This window comes from Bos indicus x Bos taurus, chromosome 5 (genome assembly GCF_003369695.1).
Source record: "Bos indicus x Bos taurus breed Angus x Brahman F1 hybrid chromosome 5, Bos_hybrid_MaternalHap_v2.0, whole genome shotgun sequence".
NCBI lineage: Eukaryota > Metazoa > Chordata > Mammalia > Artiodactyla > Bovidae > Bos > Bos indicus x Bos taurus.
This window is the reverse complement of record NC_040080.1, coordinates 62939077-62962059: the sequence shown is the minus strand read 5'-3', so window position 1 is coordinate 62962059 and position 22983 is coordinate 62939077. Positions and strand designations below refer to the sequence as shown.

General features: G+C 47.2%; 1 protein-coding gene across 6 annotated transcripts; it reads right to left on the bottom strand.

Moving 5' to 3' along the window:
• Nucleotides 1–49: 49 nt before the first annotated feature.
• DGKA (diacylglycerol kinase alpha) lies at nt 50–22580 on the bottom strand. 6 transcript variants are annotated; one of them, XM_027542164.1, is made up of 24 exons: nt 22372–22580; nt 16495–16642; nt 16002–16075; nt 15544–15676; nt 15201–15275; nt 14778–14827; nt 14128–14202; nt 13819–13938; nt 13592–13706; nt 12456–12544; nt 12205–12324; nt 11913–12011; nt 11650–11733; nt 11388–11461; nt 11036–11110; nt 10551–10636; nt 10370–10459; nt 2290–2450; nt 1968–2032; nt 1645–1735; nt 1157–1355; nt 916–1036; nt 663–723; nt 50–409 (listed from the first exon to the last, which is right to left on the bottom strand). In XM_027542164.1, the coding sequence occupies exons 2-24, from the start codon at nt 16556–16558 to the stop codon at nt 326–328; spliced, it is 2205 nt and encodes a 734-aa protein (XP_027397965.1). In that variant the 5' UTR covers nt 16559–16642; nt 22372–22580; the 3' UTR covers nt 50–325. The 6 variants fall into 6 exon arrangements, with proteins under 6 accessions (XP_027397965.1, XP_027397964.1, XP_027397967.1 ...); XM_027542163.1 differs by lacking the exon at nt 22372–22580 and adding an exon at nt 21561–21665; XM_027542166.1 differs by lacking the exon at nt 22372–22580 and adding an exon at nt 17254–17271.
• Nucleotides 22581–22983: the final 403 nt, after the last annotated feature.

Here is a 22983-nt window from a genome sequence, read left to right as displayed (position 1 = left end):
TATGTCACTTAAGGGGTGGAGGGATAAAGGAAGGAGGTGTACCACTTACTTAACAGCTATCCCAGTGGGGAAAAAAGTTCATTTTATTCAGATGAGGCACTTTAAATGAATTATTTGTGATGTGTGTATGTGTGTGTGTGTGTATGTGTGTGTGTGCACATATGCATGGGGAGTAGTGGAGGTGGTGCAGGATAATAAATACTGTGAGGGTGGAGGAACACCCCCCTGAGCTAGCAGGAGGGTGTGGCAGCAATTTACAGAGCCTGGGGAGGACAGTCCAGGGACAAGGAGGTTCACAGCTGGCTTGGAGGCTGAGATGTCCCCATTAGCACAAGAAGCCAAAAAAATTGGAGGAGCGAGGGGGTGGGCCCACGAGCATAGGCATCTGGTTCCTGTGGGTGATCTTGATCTGGAAGGGAAGGAGGAACATTCAGAGGCAGGACCTGGTGCCTTGGGGCTAGAGCAGCAGAGACTTAGGGGAAAATCTGTTCAGGGTCCTAGAGAGGCCACAGTTGGAAGGCCAGGGGCTGAGAAATCAGGATTTAGGAGGAAGATGCACAGGGGAACTTCAGGCCTCAGAAGGAAGTAAAGAATCCATGGAATGGAAATTTAGGATCCATAGAGCCCAGAGGTTGTTTCTGGCAGGCACAGGCAATACTCACTGTACAAGGTGTCTGCATCCAGGGTTCTCCGTCAATTTGCATGGGGAGGGTTTTTGTGGTGCTGTGTAAGGTCAAGACAAATTGGTGGCGGCCTCTTTGCCAGCTGAGTACCACAACTCTGTTCCCAGGTTGGCTTTAAGCCCCTTTGTTACCAAGGAAGATCTGGGACAGGCCCTCCCCACCATTCCCATAATCTGTCTGCTTTCCTGGCTCCACTGCTTCCCTCAGAGCCCCCAGCTGGAGTTTTTCTTACTGGAAGGTGATCTCAGAGCACTTGGCCAGCCGATGTCCAGCATTCTTGAGCTTGGTATAGATCTGGCCTATCTCAATTGCACCCTCCAGCCCCACTACTTCCAGCCGCTTGTCACTTAGGTCTGCAGGGTGGGAAGTAGGGAGATAGGTTTTGTAGAAGCAGGGTGCCACCAAAGAGTCATACTTTGCCCTTAGTACCGCCCACCCACCCCCAACTCAGCTCCCAAGGCTGCTCCTCTCACCTGGTACACAGGTCTTCAGGATATCAGGGTCGGTGATGACTTTGGCAGTAGCACCTAAGGCCTGGTTGATCCCATGGATATCGCCATGTGGTCTCTTGGTGTCACCCCAGAGATTGGAGCCACCATGTGTGCTTGGGATGTTCAGCACTGCAATGCCTTCTAGGGACAGGTTGCTCAGATCCAGTGGTTTCCCACAGATCTGAGACGGGGAGAGCACAGATCCTTGCCTCATGGCATCACAATGGCCGTGCCCATTCCCTCCACCAGGTAACACACAGGGAAGGCTAGGACGTGCAGGTTTGCAAGGGGTGGAGAGAATGAAGGACTGGTGTTTCTTGAGAGCTTGGGAAATCAGAATTAGAGAGCTGAGAGGTCAAAGTATAGGTTCAAGAATATGGGAAGTTCCCGAGGGCTCCTGCAGAGGGTGAAATTACTAATAAGATACAAGAAGCTGAAAAGGATGTGGGGTTGGCTCTCAACACACCCACCTCAACTGTCAAAGATTCCTCCAGCTTTTTGCACGTTGAGAAGATGGATTCAGAAGTGGCAAATTCGAAGTACCATAGCTTGTTCTTCATTCTGTGTTGGCCCCAACGCCAGGCCCAGGAGGGACGGGACAAGTTATACAGTGCTGGCAGAGGTAGATTAAGTGACAGGGAAGGGCATCACCCCCCAACTGCTGTCCCAGTGGGAACAGGGAAGCTTGGTCAAGGGGCTTCCTACAAGTGTCACTGCCCACCAAAGCATGGAGTCAAACTTGGCCAAAGCTGGTCCTTGCCACTGTGTATGCCCACACTCTCCCTTCCCTCACCTGCTGTTGAACTTCTCAGGATATTTCTCTCGCATAATGTGGAATCGGTGAGCAATAGAGGCATCCTGGGGAGTCCAGGGCAAGTGAGATCAGAGACTGCCTCCTTTCTCAGCACAGAACCCTCTTTCTTTCACTCTCCAGTTTGGGAGTGATACATCCCACATTCTCTTCTTGCAATTCATACCACTATCCCCCAACTCCTCATTTCCCTGGGTCATGGCTCCCTTAGCCTCTACGTTCCTTTTCTGCCCTCTTCTAGCCTTTCCCTGCTTGACCCCCACTCCCTCCTCTCCCTCCCCTGCCCATGCCCCACTCTACTGACCACACCGATGGAGAAGTAGTTATTGATGATTTGAAAGGGGACTGGGTCACTCTTTTCTTCAGTTTGTTGGGGTATCACCTCCACAGACCATCGATCCATATGTACCACCTTACTTGTCTCTAAATCCTTGAGGATCTTCCCCAGATTCTGTCCCTCATACCCTAAGGATGGGGGAGAAAACAGGTTAGTACTAAGCCCTGGGTCCCAGAGGAGGGACCTCCTCTAAGCTCCCAGCTCCACAAATTCTCAGGGAGACTATGCTCTTGTGCTGCAGACCCTACCAGCCCTAAGCACACAAGGGCAGGGTGCTCAGTCAGGGCTTCCATGAACCAGTCTTAAGGTCAGACACTTACTGACCCTTTTCTCCACACTGTCACTGTCATAGAGGGTGAAAGTTTCCAATGTGTGTGCACATCTAACCATAATGCCAAAGTTCATCTGGAAAAGTAAAGAAAATTGCCAGGAAAATGAAAAGCGCTGAAAAAGATGAGTGATGAATGGCAATGATCTCTTTCTCTGATGCTTTCTCTTCTCCCAGATAGAACACAGTATAAAGCAACAGTATCAAAACAGGCTGATACTGGCATGAATGCCATGAATAGAATAAAAAGTTCAATAGCAAAGAACAGAGTGTCCCAGAAATAGACTCGAGTGTATGTGGGAATTTAGTATATGATGACATTTCAAAGAAATGGAAAAAGAAAGATTATTCAGTAAATGGTGCTGGATGCAGAAGTAACAACCCCTGATACTAAGATAAATTCAAGATGGGTCAAAGAATTTAAAAGTAAGCAAAATTTGTACTAGCAGAAAACATGAATGAATGTTTTATCATTTTTGAGTGGAAAAAGCCTTTCTAAAGCATAGTATAGCCTAGATGGGTAGGGGGAGAATGGCTACATGTATATGTATGGCTGAGTCCCTTTGCTGTCCATCTGAAACTATCACAACATTGTTAATCAGCTGTATGCCATAAAATATATAAAAATTTTTATTTTATAAATATTTGTATAAAAATATAACTTTTATTTTATAAAATAAAAAATTTTAGAAACATAGTACAAAACTTAGAGCCAAATAAAAAGGCCAATAAATCCAATCATATTAAAATTAAATTAAAAATTTCTGAAATCAAACAAAAGTAAAGCAAATATATTTTGGAATTTTCAAAATTGACATAAAATAAACAGAAATAGTTCTGACCAAAAGAAAAAAAGGCCCAAACATACAACTTCTGTATGGTTAAATAAACACACACCTTTAAAAAAGACAAACTGGGAAAAAGTACCTGTAGCACATATAATAGACTAACTTATCCAACATTTGAAAAGTACTTACAAAACATTATATTCAAAAAGTCAATAGAAAAATGGGCAAACAACTCAAGCCAATCACAAAAGAAAAAATATGCATGGCCAATATGCCTATTACAGATGCTTAGTATTACTAATAACTAAAAGAATTGTAAATTAAAACTGTAAAGTAGTTAACTTTTTGTTGCCTGTCAGATTGACAAATTATAAAGAGGCTGAGAAAACCAAGTGTTAATGGGATTATGAATAAACTGGCACTCTCATCTGCTGTTAGTTGGAGCATAAATTGGTATTTCATTTTTGGAAAACAATTTGGCAACTTTTATTGAAATGTTATCAAAACATATTCTCTGACACAGCAATTCCACTTTTAGGAATTTCTCCTCCAGAAACACAAATGTATATAGAGATGGATGGATGTACAAGGATTCTTGCTGAGGTACTCACTCTCTAAAACAGCAAAAAAAAAAACCCCAAAAAACTAAATATCCATTATGAGGGGAAAGCTATATAAATTATGCCAAATCCATGCCATGAAATAATGTGCAGCTATTATAATCTAATTCAAATCTCTAAGAAATAACTTGGAAAGTTCTCCAAGACATATTCAAAGAAAAAAGAAGTGCCAGGACAATGTGTGATCCCATTTGTTTGTTTAAAAGCTCTCTGTGTTTGTGTAAACAGAAAAATGAGTGCAAATAGGGAACAGTGGTTATCTCTGGGGAGGAATGTGGAATTTGGTGAGGGGGTAGGGAAGAGGAAACTTTTATGTGAAGACTCACATATTTTACTTTTTAAAATCTTTCACAGTGAAAATGTACTGATGCAATATTTGTATAATTTTTAAAAGATAAAATAACCAGTAAAATGTTTATACTCTTTGAGCCAGCAATTCCACTTTTAGAAATCTCTCCTAGAGAAATTCTCACAGCTGTGTACAGAAATAGAGTGCAGCATGGTATATGATTAAAAAATTGAATGCTACCCGGATGTCTATCAATATGAGACTAGTTAGGAAGTTCCCTGGTAGTCCAGTGGTTAGGACTTGATACTTTTACTACCAAGGCTCAGGTTCAGTCTCTGGTTGGGGAACTGTAATCCTGCAAGCCTCATGGTATGGCCGAAAAAAAGGGTGGGTGGGTGGAGGGGGCTACTTAAATAAATTATGGCATATTCACACAATGGAATGCCGCTCAGTAGTAAAAAAAAAAAGTGAGGCAAACCTGACCATATTGAAATATAACTAAGATGAACCGTTTATTGAAAATAGAAAATCATCAATAAAATGATCTTATTGCTTAAATACATATTAGTATGTGTCTAGAGAGAAAAATATGGAAGAACAGACTCCAAAACTTGAGGAGGTAGATTCCAGGGAACTTTCATTTTCTTGGCAAGTATATCTGAGATGTTTGACTTTTTTTTTGGCCAGGACATGGAACTTTTCTGATGAGGGATCGAACCTCTCTGCCTCTTGCAGTGGAAGAATGAAGTGTTAACCACTGAACCACTGGGGAAGTCCTGAATTATTATTATTATTATTTACCACGTGCATGTATTATTTTTGTAATCAAGAAAAAAAAAGATTAAAAAAATATCTTCGCTTCCTCACATTTCATCAATGGTTCAACCCACTATAATTTGCCTTTCTCAATACCACCCTGTGAAACTCTTCTGGCAAAGACTGCCAGTGATTCCTGCCAAAACCAACAGTATATCTTTAGTTCTCATTTTAATTCATGAAACTCCTCACTTAGCCTCTAAAATACCACCAAATTACAGAGGACCTGTTCTGTTTTTTCTGAGTCTCTGTGGTAAGCAAAACAATGGCCCTTCAGGGAAGTCCACAACCTAATCTGCAAAATTGGTGAATAAATGGCAAAAGAGACTTTGCAGACAAGATTAAACTAAGGACTTTAAGATGAGGAGATCATCCTGGATTATCTGGCTGGGCCCTGTGTAACCACAGGGCTCATTATAAGTGAAAGAAGGCTACAAGAGAGAAGAGTCATGGAAGGAGATATGACAAGGAAGCAGAGCTTGGAATGATAACACTGTTGGTCGGAAGGTGGGCCATGAGCCAGAGAACGCAGGCAGCCTCTAGTAACTGGAAAAGGCAAGGCGAGGGATTCTCCCCTAGAGCCTCTAGAAAAAAATATAGCCCTGTATTATATTGGAGTATAGCCAATTAAGAACGTTGTGATAGTTTCAGCCATATACATACATGTATCCATTTTCCCCCAAACTCCCTTCCATCCAGACTACCACATAACAGTGAGCAGTTCCCTGTGCTATTCAGAAGGTCATTGTTGGTTATCCATTTTAAATATAGCAGTGTGTACATGTTGATTCCAAGCTCCCTAACTATCCCTTCCCCCAACTCTTCCCCCCGGTTACCATAAGTTTGTTCTCTAAGTCTCTGAGTATGTTTTCACCCCTGCCAAGATTTTAGCTCAGTGGAAATGATTATGGATTTGTGCCCTCCAGAACTGTTAAGATAATAAATCTGTGTTGATTTAAGGCACCATGGTGATTTGTTACAGCAGCAATAGGACACTAGTACAGACTCCTTTAATAATTCATCTTTTCTGTTCAACCTTTAAATAGAATGTTTACCAAGATCTGGCTGTCCTTATCTACCTTCTCTTCTTATCTCTTTCCCTGGGTAACTCATCTCCTCTGAGGACATCAATTCTCTCTTTGGAGCAGATGTCTCTCAAACACGTATCTTCAGCCCTGACTTCTCTCCTAAATTCCTAACGTCAAGTTCTAACTACCCACCACACATCTCCATCTGGGAGCTCCACTGATACCTGAACTCGATATATCCAAAACAGAATCTATCTTTCTTCCTTAAACTGGTCCTCCTTCTAAATTCCCTGTCTTAATAAATAGTAGCCCATCTGCTTAGTTCACAAACCTAGAAAATGTCTTAGACTTGTCTTCACCTCATCCCCCAGTCTATTAGTTACCAAGTACTGTGGCTTCCCTGGTGGCTCAGACTGTAAAGTATCTGTCTACAATGTGGGAGACCCGGGTTCGATCCCTGGGTCGGGAAGATCTCCTGGAGAAGGAAATGGCAATCCACTCCAGTACTATTACCTGGAAAATCCCTTAGACAGAGGAGCCTGGTAGGCTACAGTCCATGGGGTCGCAAAGAGCTGGACACGACTGAGCGGCTTCACTTTCCTTCACTTTCACTGTGGCTTCTACCTCATGACTTCACTGGTCATGCTGCCTTTGCTTCTGTGTTCATCTTCTCTTGACTGTGTACTGTGTTCAGTGTCCAACTCTGTGCGGCCCCATGGACTGTAGCTCACCAAGCTCCTCTGTCCATGTCATTTTTCGGGCAAGAACACTGGAGTGGGTTGTTGTTTCCTCCTCCAGGGGCTCTTCCCAACCCAAGGATCAAACCTGCATCTCTTGTGTCTCCTGCATTGCAGGCACATTCTTTACCCACTGAGGAATCAACTAGACTACTGCAATTGAGGTATTGCTTTCTGCATCCAATCCATCCTCCATAGAGCTCCCATAGCAGTATTCCTTTCATCAATTCCTCTTCGAATCTTAGGATTTTTTTCAATATCAATACAAATTTTTCATTAGCGCTGTATTCAAATAATTATTTTCATGGTTCAGATGGAATTAGCAGAAACTGCTATGAGATCTCATTTGTAAAGCACAAAGTGAAAGGACATCTCTGGTGGTCCAGATGCAAGACTCTGAGCTCCCAATGCCAGAGGCCTGGGTTCAATCCCTGGTCAGGGAACTAGATCCCGCACGCCACAACGAAGAGCGTGCGTGCTGCAACTAAAGATCCTGCATGCCACAACTAAGATTGGGTGCGGCCAAATAAATAACTAATAAATAAAATAACTGTATGTTTCTTTAGAAAAAAAAAGAGTGAAGATTCAAAGTTCATGATTTCAAAGAGTCTAATACTGCAATGAAACCAGTCAGGAATTTCCCCGGTGGTTCGACAGTTAAGAATCTGCTCTCCAATGCAGGGAACACGGGTTTGGGAAGATTCTCATGCCTCAGGGCAATTAAACCCGTGTGCCACAACCATTGAGCCGGCACCTAGAGCCCATACTCCACAACAAGAGAAGCCTTGCAATGAGAAGCCTGTGTAACACAACTAGAGAGTAACCCCTGCTTGCCGCAACTAAAGAAAAGCCCAAGTAGCAACAAAGACCCAGAGCAGCCAAAAAAAGATAAAAAGACCCAGTGCAACCAAATAAAATAAATAAATGTTTAAAAAAACAGTAACTGTAATGAAAAAAGAAACAAAGTCAGATGCTGAGAATTTAAGAACACCCCTCCAAAAATGGTCATATGTTTACATACAAGATTCAAATTACTATATACAGAGATATTTCTACTTTCTGGGATAATATTTTATATGAAGAGTAATTTTGGACTTCTCTGGTGGCACAGCGGATAAGAATTCTCCTGCCAATTTAGGAGACACAGGTTTGAACCCTGGTCCGGAAAGATTCCACGTGCCGCAGAGCAACTAAGTCCATGTGCCACAACTATTGAGCCCATGTGCTCCAACTACTGAACCTGTGAGCCACAACCATTGAAGCCTGAGCGCCTAGGGCCTGTGCTCTGCAACAAGAGAAGCCACCACAATGAGAAGCCTGAGCATCACGATGAAGAGTGGCCCCTGCTCGCTGAAACTAGAGAAAGCCCTTGCAAAAGCAACGAAAACCCAATGCGGCCAAAAAAAATTTTATTATATACAAAGTAATATTACATATTACTTTGAGGAGAAGGGGACAACAGAGGATGAGATGGTTGGATGGCATCACTGACTTGATGGACATGAGTCTGAGCAAACTTCGGGAGTTGGTGATGGACTAGGGAAGCCTGGCGTGCTGCAGTCCGTGTGGTCCCAAAGAGTCGGACACAAGTGAGTGACTGAACTGATAGAAAGTAATATATTTGTATCTATATACCTATATATATATTTCACGAGTTCCAGAGTTCCCCATGGTTCAGGGATGGCACATTCAAATGCCTCAGAGGCTAGAAAGGTAAAGTGAATGAGTAGCAGGGAGCTGAGAGAATTATGGTGAATTGAAGAATACATGATCCATTTTTAGATATAGCCAAGGTCAAAAAAGTTTAAAACTCTGCAAGGCAAACATACTAGTATGAAACAGTACGAATCATGTCTGTGGGCTGTCAGCTTTCAGTCTCTGGCAGGATGAAGTTAGAAACTCCGCAGCATTCATGACCCTCTGTTGTCTGAACCCTGCTTCGGTCGAGCTTCCCTCTCCCCACAGCCCACTGTGCGTCCTAGTCCCAGTCACAGTGAATGACTCACACTTCCCAAAACGCATCACCATGTTGTTTGGTGGCTCTGCTGGTCTTACACAACTTCTTTCACCTAGAATACCTTTTTCTCTCCTTAGCAAGCTCCCATTCCATAATCTCCTGTGAGATCTCAAAGCTGGACTCTGAATCCAAGAGCCTCAACTCCAAGACAACTTCCTCATTCCAAGACAGTTTCAACCTTCCCCCACACTGACCTCTTTATCTATCAATACCATCCCTCAAACCTTCTCTTCGAAGGGATAAAAAAAGACTAGAAATGGGAGAGCCCTTAGGGGACTGTTGCAATAGACTTGGGAAAAAAACTATGATGAATGAATGAATGATTTCTGATTATAGTTGACCTTTGAATAACATAGGGGTTAATCTGAGTATAACTTATAGTTAGCCCTCCAAATCCACTGTTCCTCTGCATCTGTAGATACAACCAACCATGGACTGTGTAATCCTGTAACACTTACTACCAAAAAATATCCTCAGTAAGTGGATCAGCACAGTTCAAGATCATGCTGTTCAAGGGCCAACTGTAATTGGCTGAATAAATGAATGAGCCACAGCCAAGTTCCCTGCTAGCTTCATCACTCAGTATCTGGCTTAGCTCTTGTACATAGCTCTTACATATAGCCCTTTCTTATTCCCACATTGTCTTCTTCACTCACATTTTCTTTGATTCTGAGCTCTAAGACCTGGGAGAAACAAAAGAGTATTTTCAAGTTTATAGGGAAGAGGACTGTCTCCCTTGACCCTTCTAAGTCCAGACTGTCATCCTTGACCCTTCAGGTCCTTGGCTTCTTCCAGAGCCCTCTTCCTTTGAGACGATCTACTTTAGGACCCACCTATCTGTGCCTCTCTTCTCCACCAACACTTTTTCTTCACCAGATGCCTAAATGCCTATTTTAAATTAAAAAACAAACAAACAAAACTTTTGGCTGCTCCGCATGGCATGTGGGATCTTAGTTTCCTAACCAGGGATTGAACCTGTACCCCTTGCAGTGGAAGCTTGGAGTCTGAACCATTGGACCACCAGGGAAGTCCCCTAAATGCCTTCTCTATGTGCCTTCCCCTTCCTACCCAACTCCCTCACTCCCCTGTGCTTAGCTGCTCAGTCATGTCCAACTCTTTGTGACCCCATGTACTATAGCCCACCAGGCTCCTCTGTCCATGGGGATTCCCCAAGCAAGAATACTGGAGTGGATTGCCAAACCCTCCTCCAGGGGATCTTCCCAACCCAGGAATCGAACCCAGGTCTCCCACATTGTAGGTGGGTTCTTTACTGTCTGAGCCACCAGGGAAGCCAATGATTACTACAGTGGATAGCCTATCCCTTCTTCCTGGGATCTTCCAGACCCAGGAATTGAACCGGGGTCTCCTGCGTTGCAGGCGGACTCTTTACTAGCTGAGCTACCAAACAATTTCTAACCACTTACCTCCTCCCCATCTTAGGCAACGAGCCAGATCATTTCCAGTGCCCAGGGGCAACACAGCGACAGGAGGCACAAAAGGCAAGTTGGCTTTGTCTGGGGAGGCAGGTGAGGAGATGGATGGAGAGAGTTAGCTCTGGAGGGACACTCCCCCTGAGCCCAGCCTGAAGCCTCTGCCTTCACTGACCAATGGACTCTAGAATCCAGCCTACTGTGCCATCTCCGCCGCACACCAAAATCCTGTAATCAGGAACATCTCTGAAGAATCTGAGTCTGAGACAAAAAGTGAAAGGGAAAATGACAAAGGCTATCAGGACTAAGGCTCCCCAACTCTTGGAAAGGCAGGGTAAGTACTCATTGTCTCTCATTCCTTATAATGCCCTTTCCCTTTGTCAAAAGACTTGTTTCCATTAAGGCTAAAAAAAGTACAACCTTATAGCCACTCCTCAGTGAAGAGACAGAAACAGTTATCTCCTTCCATTGAGAGCAGAGCAAAGATGAGCCAGAGAATTCAGGGTTGGGGATACCCAGCAAAAGCAGCATCGTGAAGTCTGGTTTTCTGGGCTTCCCTGGCCCTTCCCTCCCAACATGCACTCTTTCCTGCTCTCTTCCAACGTACACAGAAAGGCAGACACACACAACCCTGTGATACAGCCCCTAATCTATCCTCACCCTGGCTCAGGACCATCCTTTAGGAGGTTGAACACCTGTCGAGGGTTCAGCAGATACTGGAATTTCCAAAGCACCCTGTGTGGAGAAAAAAGAAAGCTCATGGAGGGGATGGACATTCTGTACTCCACTCTTTTTTTTGCGTGGCATGCAGAACCTTAGTTCCCCAACAAGTGATGGGATCCCTGCCCCCCACAGTGGAAGCTCAGAGTCTTAACCACTGGACCTCCAAGGAAGTCCCTGTACTCCACACTCTTAATGTCCGTAAGGTATGTCCCCTCCATACATATAGATTCCCAACTTCTGCTGGTCTTCTCCCTCGATTTCACAAAGGCTATTCTCTCTCTCTCCTCACCTCTCGCCTTGCTTCCCGCCACTCTTGGGGTTCACAAAGACCAGAAGTGGGTGGGTGTTAGAAACAGGATCAATCTGCATTGAGGGAAGAAAGTAAGGATAAGGAAAGCAGGATTTTGTCAGAGTGAAGATGGACCCTAGAAACAGGGGCAGAGGGCTGGCTTCCCCCCAGAAGGCTTTCCCCTCCCCTCCCAGGGAGCAGGCTCCAACACCCAGGTTTCCTCCCATGAAGTCCCCACCATGAAGCCCTCTTGGCCCTGTACCCGCAGAGCCTCAGAAGTGCTCAAACTTAAATCATCCATGGTCTTCTGGCTTATTTTGCTAGTTTTACGCTCCTGTCCAGAGGCCTAGGAAGGGAAGGAGGCAGAGGGAAGGAAAACTGGATTGTGTGACTCCATAAACAGATGACAATCTGACTTGAATCCCAGAAATGTAGGCTCTCTGCTCTAAGTGACATTGTATGTGTCCGTGTTTAAAGTGGGGAAGCTCTCCTGCTCCCTTCCCAAGTGCTGCCCAAGAGTCTCACCAGGACGCTGGGATAGATGGAAGACGGAGGCAGGATGTGATCTCGGAGCAGCCCACAGTCACACTCATGGCCCATGGCTGGAAGGCAGTCATCATGGATCTGAAAGACAAGGCAGGTGTGGAGAGATCATGAAGGGAACCCCATCACCTGTCAACTTGCAGTCTAGTATAACCAAGGCTGTTAGGGAGACGTGCTGGAGGAGGCGGGCGTGGGTGGTGGTGGGTAGTGGGGTGGAAAGGGCCGCTCATGTAGGGGCCCAGAGCAAGGCTGGGCTGATTGCTCCCAAACTGACCTCTAGGTGGCACCACACACAATGCAGCCCAACCAGACTGTGGTAGATCCGGATCTTTTTCTGACAGCGGTCACACCGTCCAGATTCACAGCCTCCTCGCACCCACACGTGTGATTGGACCTTGGGGAGAAAGGCAATCTCTTGTCTGAGAGGGTCTGAGGCAGGGACTTGGGGAAGGTCTCAGGGCAGCTACGGGCCAAGACCCAGGGCCAGGATGTGGGTGGTGATTGAGTGGGCATGGGGTCACTCACACCAATGTCCTTCCGAGACTTGGCATAGGTGCTGACTTCACAGGGCAGGGCCTTCATGGCACATTGGTCGTGAACGATGTATTTACAGACTGGGCCAGAGGGAGAAAGGTCAGCACCTTAACTGCTGCCCCCATCCCCTATTTCCTCCTTACCTGGGGGCCAGGCAGCATTACTCACTGCAGCCGACATCTAACCCCTTGCTGTGAGGGTGTGGCACAGAATTAAAGTTTGAGGTGGACTTGGACTTGGACTCACCTCCAAGACCTGGGTCTTTTGCTCACTCTTCCCCCTAAAAGAGCAATTGCTACCAAATGCTCAACCCCACTCCATTCACGTGTCAAGAAACTGAGCTGGATGATGTAAAAGGATGCCCAGATATAACACCACCAAAAATAATAGCTAATTTTTATTGCAGACTTAATAGTAGATACATGCAATGAATGAAGTACTTTTCTGGTATCAACTTATTTAACGCTCATATTATCTCATTTTCAGTTGAAGAAACTAAGACTTAAAGATGTTATGTGGCTAGACCTAGATGCTACTTAAATGTCCATCGATAAAGGACTGGATAAAGAAGATGTGGTATGTATATACAATGGAATATTACTCAGTCATTAAAAAGAATGAAGCAATGCCATTTGCAGCAACATGGATGGACCTAGAGAATGTCATACTGAGTGAAGTAAGTCAGACAGAGAAGGAGAACTATCGTATGACATTCCTTATATGTGGAATCTAAAAAGAAATGATACAAATGAACTTACAAAACAGAAAGAAACTCACAGACTGAAAGCATGGACTTATGGTTGCTGGGGGGAAGGGATAGTTAGAGAGTTTGGCAAGGTCATGAACACACTGCTATATTCAAAATGGATAACCAACAAGGACCTATTGTATGGCACATGGAACTCTGCTTAATGTTATGTGGCAGCCTGGATGGGAGGGGGGTCGGGGGAAGAATGGATACATGTATATGTATGGCTGAGACCTGAAACAATCACAACAAGGTCACATAACCAGTCACTGGAAGAGCCCAGGATTCAAACTCAGGTCTCTCGGAGTTCAGAGCACCGTGTTCCCACATATAGCTGGGCTTCCCCTCTTCTCCCACAATTCTAGGCCCCATCACTCACGGTTACAGCTCAGCCCCTGTTTGCCAAGACCAATGCTCGACTCGCACAGGTTGCAGTAGACTGGTCGGGGGAATCTCTTGGGTCTCCACATGTGCTGCCCATTGTCCTTCAGGGTCTGGGAGGGCATAGCAGACACTGGGGAATGTCTAAGCCCTTAGAGAGCCAACTCTGGCAATTACAACCCAAGACAACTGTTTTACCCATCCTCACAAATCTCTCCTACTCACCATCTCCAGGCCCAGCAGCACGAGCAGTGGCACGGTGGTGGCCCCAGCCCGGAGCCACTCAGCCAGGGACACAGAGCCACTGCCATCATAGTCAATCTCTTTCATCATCTCTTGAAGAATCTGAGCAGAGAAGGCAGGGAGATACACTTATGGGGTGAGTAACCCCTTACTTCTACTGCCCCCTAGGACACTCAGCCTAACCATCCTAGCCGAGGGCAACCAAGCTGCCTGTCAGAAATGGGGGAGGACAAATAAAGGACTGACTAAGGAGGAAGTATAAGAAGGGACATGCAGGAAGAATCGCCTTACCGGCCTCAGCTCAGACACATCCCAATCCAGGTATTCAGCCATTCGCATCATCTGTATGATGATCCTGTCCACTTCCTGGGGACGAAGAGGGTAAGAGCCACAGCCATATCCCACCTCACTACCAACTGTCCAAACTCTCTAGAGATCAAGGTTCCACCCACAGACCCCCTCTCATTCTCAAGTGCCTCTGTCAAGTAAATGAGTGCCTATGTGTTTATCTTTGCAAGGGAGTCCCCAGATCATGTCTCCAGCATCCACTTTTAGGCGTCAAGAGCTTCTTGGGTTGTGGTTGTTTAGTCGCTAAGTCATGCCCAACTCTTTGAGACCCCATGGACTATATAGCCCACAAGGCTCCTCCATCCATGGAATTCTCCATGTAAGGATACTGGAGTGGGTTGCCATTTCCTTCTCCAGGAGATCTTCTTGATCCAGGGATCAGACCTGAGTCTCCTGCACTGGCAAGCAGATTCTTTACCACTGAGCCATCAAGGAAGCCCCAAGAGCTTGGGACCTACTCCCAAATTTAGTCCTGGAGGACTCAGCTTCTCCCTCTAGCTTCCTCTGCTTAAGGTCCTGGAAGAGTTGGGACAGGAGAGCACAGACAAACGGACACATACTCCCTTGCCCAGCATATAGGTCCCCCAACTCACTGAGCTGTCCAGGATCCCATTTCTGTCCGTGTCGTACAGCTTGAAGGTGACTGTGGGGTGTTTTAGGGGTCAGTTTGTGAGGGATATCCAAAGAATTCATAACCGAATACAGGGGAAACAAAGAGATAAGGAGAGACTGTTTGGATGAAGAACTCAGGACTTGGGGCTGGGACTGAGACAGGAGACAAAAAGGGAGGGGCAACGGTATACACCTCCCAAATCCCAAGAACATCCTAGGTCACCCACGTGAAAATATATAAGACATGGGAACTAGGGTGACTCTGGTAGATGGCGTTAGGTATAAGGAGTCTGGGGAAACAAAGGAAATGGGGCCCATTCTCTGACCCCACCTTTGTCTGGCTAGGGAATACCCTCTTTCCCTTCACCTTTCCTCCCCTCTCCCAGTCCAGAATGGCAACTCACATTCTAGCTTGTCTTCTGGCCGGCCACCCTCCAGAAGAGAAAAGTAGCAGGAGACATCACTGAGACACACCACATCTGGTCACAAAAAGTGCAGCAGATCTCAGGTTGGGGCTCCCTCCATCTGGCTCTTCTCTTTTCCTTTGTTTGTTTCAACTCTCCCCTTTCACCTTTCACTTTTCTCCCTCTGGCTCCTAGACCAGCCTGGCTACCCTCTACCTCTCCTTCCCACCACCCTGCCCCCAAGATGTGACTCAATTCAACTCTCACTCCCCAAACTCCCACGTAATTTGACTTTTCTTCTGGGCTGGAGGCCCAGCCCAGTCCCACCCATGTGTGACCATACCTTCTCTTACAGTGTCTTCTATGTAGTAGCCAGTCTGGAAGGACTGAAACAGTGCCTGGCTTAGGTGATCTGGAACATTATCCACCTCCAGGTAGATTTTCAGGAATTGCTGGAACCCCTCGTATCCAATGGCCTATGATGAGAGCAAGCATTACCCCAGGGAGATCTGCGGGATGGGAATTGGGGAGTGCGCTGGGAGTGGTGGGGACATGACAATAAATGCAGAGTTGAGAAGCATCCAAGGCAGGAGTGTGGTTTATTGGGCTAAGTCCCGAATTCACAGAATCTCGTTTTGTCCTAAGTAACAGCTGCAGTAACCATGGGTGCGGGGGGAATCTGGAGAGAGGACAGCAAGGATTCGGCCAGAATAATCCCTGGAAGTTGGGGATCCCAATCGAGTAGCAAAAACAAAGGTGGGAGGAATTGGTGAAGGAGACGATTTCCCAGTGGCCACTTACATCTCCTTGGAGATATTCAGCCATTTCACCATCCTCAAAGAGCTTCAGAACATCACTGACCTTTTTGGTGGAGTCTAGGGAGTGAAGAGAGGGAAGATAGTGTTATTCTGGTTCAGATTTCCCTACCCTCTGCTAGCCACCCCCTCCCCCGACATCCAACAGGAAAGAAGATTCCAGCGAGTTGAAAAAGAAATTTCAAGAAAAAACAGAAATACAGAGAGAAAAACCTTTCAGTTCCTCCAAATCGGTTGCCCTCTTTACTTCTCTTCTCTGAGATTTGAAGCAGGCAGTTAAGATTTAGAGAAGGTGAGTAGAAAGCTAAGACCCCAGGTGTCTCCCGATTTGCCTGCCCTCCTTCTCCCAGTCAGGCATATGTCAAGAGCATCCAGTCTCAAGGCCACTAGGGAAAAGAGGGGGAGCTGGGGGGAATGAGGAGGAGGGATTGTCTAAGGGTAGGGTCTCCAGGACTGAATGACTGAGAGGGAAGACTCACATTCCATGTATTTTTGCAGCTGGGCAAAATCACTGGGGCTTATTAGGCCCCTCTCCTTGGCCATCTTTCTTTTTTTCTTAAGGATGAACACAAAGGCAGCTTGTTTGTAGTACTTCTGGGCCTTGGAACTTTGCTTCCAAGGGCAGTTCTGGAAGAAGATGACAAGAGCATGTGGTAGGACTGATCAACTCTCTGTGCCTCTTCGCTTCTGTCTGCTCCATTCATTTCCCACTCCTACTATTGTTTCTCTTCCTTCTCTGTCTGAGTCCCTCCCCAAGTATCTTCCTTTTCTTCTGTTACTCTCCTTTGTGTCTCCATCTCTCCCTGACAGTGTCTGTTCTCTGTGTCTGTTTCTCTGACTCATCCTTGACTCCATCTCCAACATTTCTGGATCCTTCTCCAGCTCTCTGATTTCTGCCCCAGTCTGTCTTGATTCATCTCTTGACCACCCTCACTTCCCCGCCCCCACCCCCGCTTTCCTAGGCTACAGTGTCTCTGCGGGTGTGTCCTTCGTCCGCTTTTCTACCTTTTCTCCCTCCACCCCCAATCTCCACAATCTCAGTTTCGGCCGGCCCTGAGCTCAGTCCCATCTCCCTTTCCTCCCTTTCCTTTCGGATCCCGCAGTCCCGGCCCTGCAGTGGTTCTCACTGAGATGGCCGCACGCCTCCCGGGCCACGACCCCATCTTGCTCCGCCTCCAGCCCTGGTCCCCAGCCCCGCTCAGCCACCACTCCCAGAGTCACCCACGCCCCGCAACGACCTCTAGCGCTTCTGATGCGCGCGACACAGAACCAGCTCTAGCCGGGCCCCCAGCCCCGGCTCCGCCTGTCTGCGTCCTGCGGAGCTCCACTGGGGAAGGGCGGGCCCCAGGCAGGAGACAAGTGGGAGGAGGTAGGGGAAGAAGGCGCTGAGCATCAGCTCCAGGACGGTTGTGCTGAGTGAGGGAGCTTTCTTTCCACCCTGCTAGGTTGGCAGTGTTTAGGAAGCCCCAGCATTCAGCTGTGGGACTCAGGAACCAAGGACGAGCCCTGTGTGGATCATATTGACCACTGCTGGCCCAGGGGCCAAGCTGCAGGGGGCAACTTGCCTTGAAGATTCAATAACAGCAGTAACAATAATAAATTACATTAGCATAGTACAGCACCACTTTGGAATCAGACAGAACTGGGGTTAGTCATATGGGGATTCCATTCTTAGCTCTGATACCATCGTGTGACTTGGGCAAGTTATATCTATAAAATGGGGAGAATGATGTCTATCTTTCATAGTTGCGAGGATTAAGTCAAATAATGCATGAGAAAAGAAAAGAAAAAAAGAATGTATGAAAAGTACCTAGTATAACACCTGGCATATATAGACGGTCTATAAGGAATGGTAGTTATTATTGTATTAAGAAGTAAAATCAAACTCTGAGATAAGAAATCATTGGTATAGCCATTCTATAGATGAAAAACAGGACAGGGAGGACAGGGAGGCCTGGCGTGCTGTGATTCATGGGGTCACAACGAGTCGGACACGACTGAGTGACTGATCTGATCTGATCTGATAGATGAAAAAAATCGGAGCTCAAAGAGGTTGGGACTTCCCATGGCAGGTAAAAAGTGGAGGCGCCAAGGCTCCAACCCAAGAACTGTGCGGTGCGTTCCCCCCATACCCCCGCCCACTTCTCCCCACACACACCCCTGCCTCTCTGTCCTTTTGTTCCACTCTCCCCTTCACACAGTGCTCTCTAGTCTCACTGCCCTCCTTTCTGTTCCTCCAGCACACGAAGTTCTTCCCTGCTCAGGGCCATGAGACTTACTGTTCTGTCTGCCTGGAACACCCTTCCCTGCTCTTGGCAGAGATGACTTCTTGCCTAAGCTGAAATGTCAGCTCCTCCAAGAGACCTTTCCAGATCATTCTGTCCTAAGGTAGGCCCCCTCCTTTACATAGCAACCTCCTTTGTTTCCTTGGCAGAACTTATCACAACTGAAAATTATCTTGTCAATTCATTTGCTTCTTTGTTTACTGTTTGTCATCTCCTACCAAAATATAAGTTTCACAGGGCAGGAGCTTATCAGACTTGTTCACCACTCTGTCCTCAGTACCTAACGCCCATCATGTTTTAAGTGTTCCGTAACAGTTGTACAGATAGTTGTATCAAGTTAGGGAGTCATATTTGGGGAATATTAATCCAAAAATGATAAATGGGACACTAGAGCATCCATCTGGACAGCGAGGGGAATACGAGAAAACGTGGAGCACATGTGGTGGTGGTGGTGGTTTAGTTGCTAAGTCGTGTCTGACTCTTTGCAACCCCGTGAACTGCAGCCCTCCAGGCTCCTCTGTCCATGGGATTTCCCAGGCAAAAATATTGGAGTGGGTTGCCATTTCCTCATCCAGGGGATCTTCCCAATCCAGGGATCAAACCCAGGTCTCCTGCATTGCAAGCAGATTCTTTACCACTGAGCCACTGGGAAGCCTGGAACACATACAGTAGGTGCTAACTAATTATTTGCTGGCTTCCCTGGTGGCTCAGAGGTTAAAGCATCTGCCTGCAATGCGGGAGACCTGGGTTCAATCCCTGGGTTTGGGAAGATCCCCTGGAGAAGGAAAATGATGAATGATGTTTAAAAGCCACTTACTGTGGTACTCAACCCAAGGCCCTAACCTTCTGTCTCACTTCTGCCCACTTATTTAGGGTTGTTGGGGCAGGCTTAAGGAGGCTGTTAGGGCCCACTAAAATTTCTTTTCTGATGACGCAAGAACCTTCTCTGCAGCCTCTGCCTTTGGGGCATCTCTGCCACATACCTCCAAGTATAGCATTCCTATTCTGGACACTCTCTGGGAACACTTAAAAGCAGGTACTGAGACACTAATATTCTGAAGAAAGGACTCCACCCATCTGGCCCTTTCATTGACTACAATCTAACTTTGTCTGCCAACAGATCTAATGAATACATAATTGTCTTATGCTTAATGGGGCCCGTATGGCTTAATTAGCCTCTGATTACCCCTGGGGATTCTTAGATGGCTCCAAGGTTCCAGGAAATGGAATGTGAGAGAGAAAATGACTGAGTGAGCAAGCAAGGGGCAAACAGGAAAGGCACAATACTCCTCTCTTGCCTGTCTTTTCAAACCCTTCTGGTCTTAAATGTAGTATATAGTAGAAGTTAAAAGAATGGATTTTTTAATTAGATAGGCATGGATTGGAATTCTAGCTCTTGGATGAGTTATTTCATCTCCCTTTTCTTATCTGTAAAATGGGTACCTGGAGAAATCAGTCACCACATGGAGATTACATAAGGTAAAACATGCAATATACTTAGCAAACTGCATGGCACAGAGAAATAACTCAATAAACATTAGCTTGTTGTTATTATACAAGGGTGGTACCTAGAGAAACATGTCTGAAGATTAGGAAAAATGATGCCTTGGACCCAGGATGGCATAAATTCCAAGGGACTCCCAGAGGCAGGGAAGCCCAGTTGTACAGCTTCCCACTTGTGCCATGTCTCAGGCACAGACATGTAATATCAAGATCCTGCACTTTGCCTCTGGGAGGGTGAGGAGGTGGCTACAGAAACTAGATGATCAGGGTCCAACGACACGTCTGGGCTGAGAACTTGGACATAAAGCCTCCTGGGATTTTTTTCAGGTGTCCAGGGCCTTAAAAATCTGAAACAAGTCCAGTTTTGTCCTGCTGCATCCCAACCCTGAAGCCATAACCTGGGCTAGTCCAGGCGAATGCTAGGGCTGGGAGGGTGGGGTCTGCTGCCCGCCTGCCAGCTATTTGTGACTCACCCTTCCCTTCCCTTCCCTCCTCTGGTTTCCCTGCCTGCCCCTACTAACTTGGGGTGAGAAAGTAAGAAGTTGACATGGAGGCGGAGAATCCTAGAACATCCTCCAAGCTGGGAGGCACCAACTCTCTTATCTTACAGAGGAGAAAACTGCGGCCCAGAGAGAGAACTACTCTCTCAAGGTCACACCCAGACTCTAGACATTCTATCCTTAGTCCATTCCATTAAATCTTAGTGTCTCTGGTCTTCTAGATCTTATTTTAAACATTAAGTACTAAAATTGCTGGTAACTGAGAGATAAATATGATTTCCAAAGCCTGTGCTAACATTTAAAGTTTCTTTTTCACTTCAACACTCACGGCTCACGTTCCAAGTCATGTAGGTTTACCACTACCCAAGAATCAGCTATGTCCCCAGAACACTCAGGCTGATCAGCAAGGAACCCCAAGGGGCAGGCACTCCTCTTTGACCGCCCAGAACAGATTACCTGGACTTCTGAATCCCTTAGCCATTCCAGGGCTTGCATCCTCCTCCTCTTTCTGAGGTTTGAGGGAGGATCCCTTCTTTCCTGCCCATCCTTGCTATCAGTGGCCCCTGAGAGGGAATCATTTGGCTTGAAGCCTTGAAATTTGTTAAGCTTCCACAAACATCGCAGACGGTAGTGCTCTCTGATTAAGGAGGTGCTATTTGTGTGTGTGGGGTGGTGGGAGTGTCGCTGTGTAGTACAGGAGGAAGTTACAATGTTGGCATGGTTGGGGGATGTGGGTTCATATGGTTAGGAGGTTGGGAAGATGCCCGGTAATATTTGCATGCCTTCCTCCATAAACCTCATTTTCCCAATTTAAAGGTGAAAAGTGGGATTCAGACCCTGGTAGTTTCAGAAACTTCCCGCTGACAGGTGTAGAAAGGAGAGGGGTGGGAAGTTGGGCACCAGGAGGCCAAACAAGTACCCTTCACCCGTGCAGCGCTGTGGAGGTTCCAAAGCTGAGTTTCCTCCGACTCGGGTCCCTAGGAGCCAGCTTCAGCATCCGTCCGAGTGATCAGGGATCCGAGAGATGGAGGGGAAGGTATAGGGAAAACGCTGCCTATGGGGTTCTGGGCCAACCCTCCTGCTGCCCCCGGCTCCTGGCGCAAACCTTTCTAGCTACCCACTCCAGCTGTCACGCTTCCTCCTTCTCGGCCCAGCAGCCCTACCCCAGCCCGTGGGGCGTCCCCTCCCGCGGCCTCCGACCCGACCCGCTCGAGTGCGGGAGGGTGGGAGGCGGCGCGGGGCTCGCGGGGTCTCTACCTTGCATGCGGAGGGCGCGCGGTCGGAGCTGGAGCGCCGGCGCGGGAGCTGGAGCTCGAGCTGGGCTGGAGGGGACGGGCCAGGCAGGCGCGGCCGCCGCGGGGCCGCCCCGCTCCTGACGACACAGCTGCCCGCCCCCCACCCCGGCCAGCCCGCCCGCCAGCCGGCGCCCAGCGCCCCCAACTCGGGGAACTTCTAGTTCATCAGAACCGATTCCCTCCTCCCCCGATCCCCAGATCTCCAAGGCTCTGGTTTGTGCCACTTTCTCCGCATTCCAACGCTGCTCATCTTCCCGCCCCGGTAACAGCTCTGTTTCCGTCTTTCCAGTAACTTACAGCCTCTCCCCGAATCCCAACCCAGGCAGGCGAAGATAGGTGGGAATGGGATGGGGAGCCCGCTGATGAGACAGCTTGGCAGTTGCCCACCCAGCCACCTTCTCACCCTCTCCTAAATGCTGCCATCAGGGGACTTCCCAAGTCCTTTCAGTCCACCATGGATTGAATTTACACTCAGGAGATGCTTCAGCAGCAAGGCCAGAGTGCCAAACTGCACATCCTATGACCAAACACTTCCCTGCCACCACGGGCTCCACACTGCTTGACACAGTTTGAGAGAATCTGCCCACCTTTGCCTCCAGTTTTCTCGCCTCCGTTAAACCCAAACCCCAGATGTCTCAGATTTGTTTTCCCCAGGCTAAGAACAACTCCTTTCAAGACACAGATTCTTCCCTTAATTCTGGGGTCAAGGTTCAGGTGCAAAGAGCATTTTCCTCTGTGTCCACCCTTTCTTTGTGCTCTAACCCTCACTTTACCTGCTGGCCTTGGCAGGTGGTGTGGAAGCCCTGGTCAAAAGTCGGGGTGAAAGGAGATCCTTTCAGCTTCTCCTGTCTGGAATCTGCTCCGAGTTAAGGCTCTTGGGGCAGCATGGATGGTGGTGAGGCTGGTAGAGCAGGGGAGAAAGACAGAGGCCTAGGGACTCACTGGTAGGAACTGAGGACCCAGGCATCCAGCTCCCTGGCCCCGCCCCAACGCCGGTCTAACCCCGTCCTACCCTTCATTGAAATAGGACACAGTAACAAAGGCTTGAGTTCTTGGAATCTTCCCTTTTACACCTGGTGGTGGAGAGTAGGGAGGGGGGAGCTCTGATTGGAAGGGTGTATTTGGGTGTTGTGTGTATGTTGTGCATGTAAGTACACATAAACACACGTGTAATATACACATATTTTTGGTGGGGGTTGGAGAGGAGAAGGAATGAATACATGAGGCCCTCTAGTGGAAACAGGGATCTAAGCAGCTCCTGACTTTTGAGACTTGGAAGAGAACCCTCCATTTTTATCAGAAATATAGCTGCTGAGTAATAAGAGTTTGGAGTATTATTGTTGCATCTGAACTGGAGATCTGAGGTAGGGAGTGGAGACAGCCTG

Bases quoted from the DNA above. Each gene is read 5' to 3' on its own strand.
- DGKA (XM_027542162.1), bottom strand. From the start codon at position 17,178: ATGGGGTCGTGGCCCGGGAGGCGTGCGGCCATCTCA. The intron at 15,677-16,001 runs GTAAGTGGCCAC...CTCTCATCATAG, and splicing joins CTGAATATCTCCAAGGAGAT to GCCATTGGATACGAGGGGTT. The intron at 11,462-11,649 runs GTACAGGGCCAA...CCCTCAATGCAG, and splicing joins GCACTTCTGAGGCTCTGCGG to ATTGATCCTGTTTCTAACAC.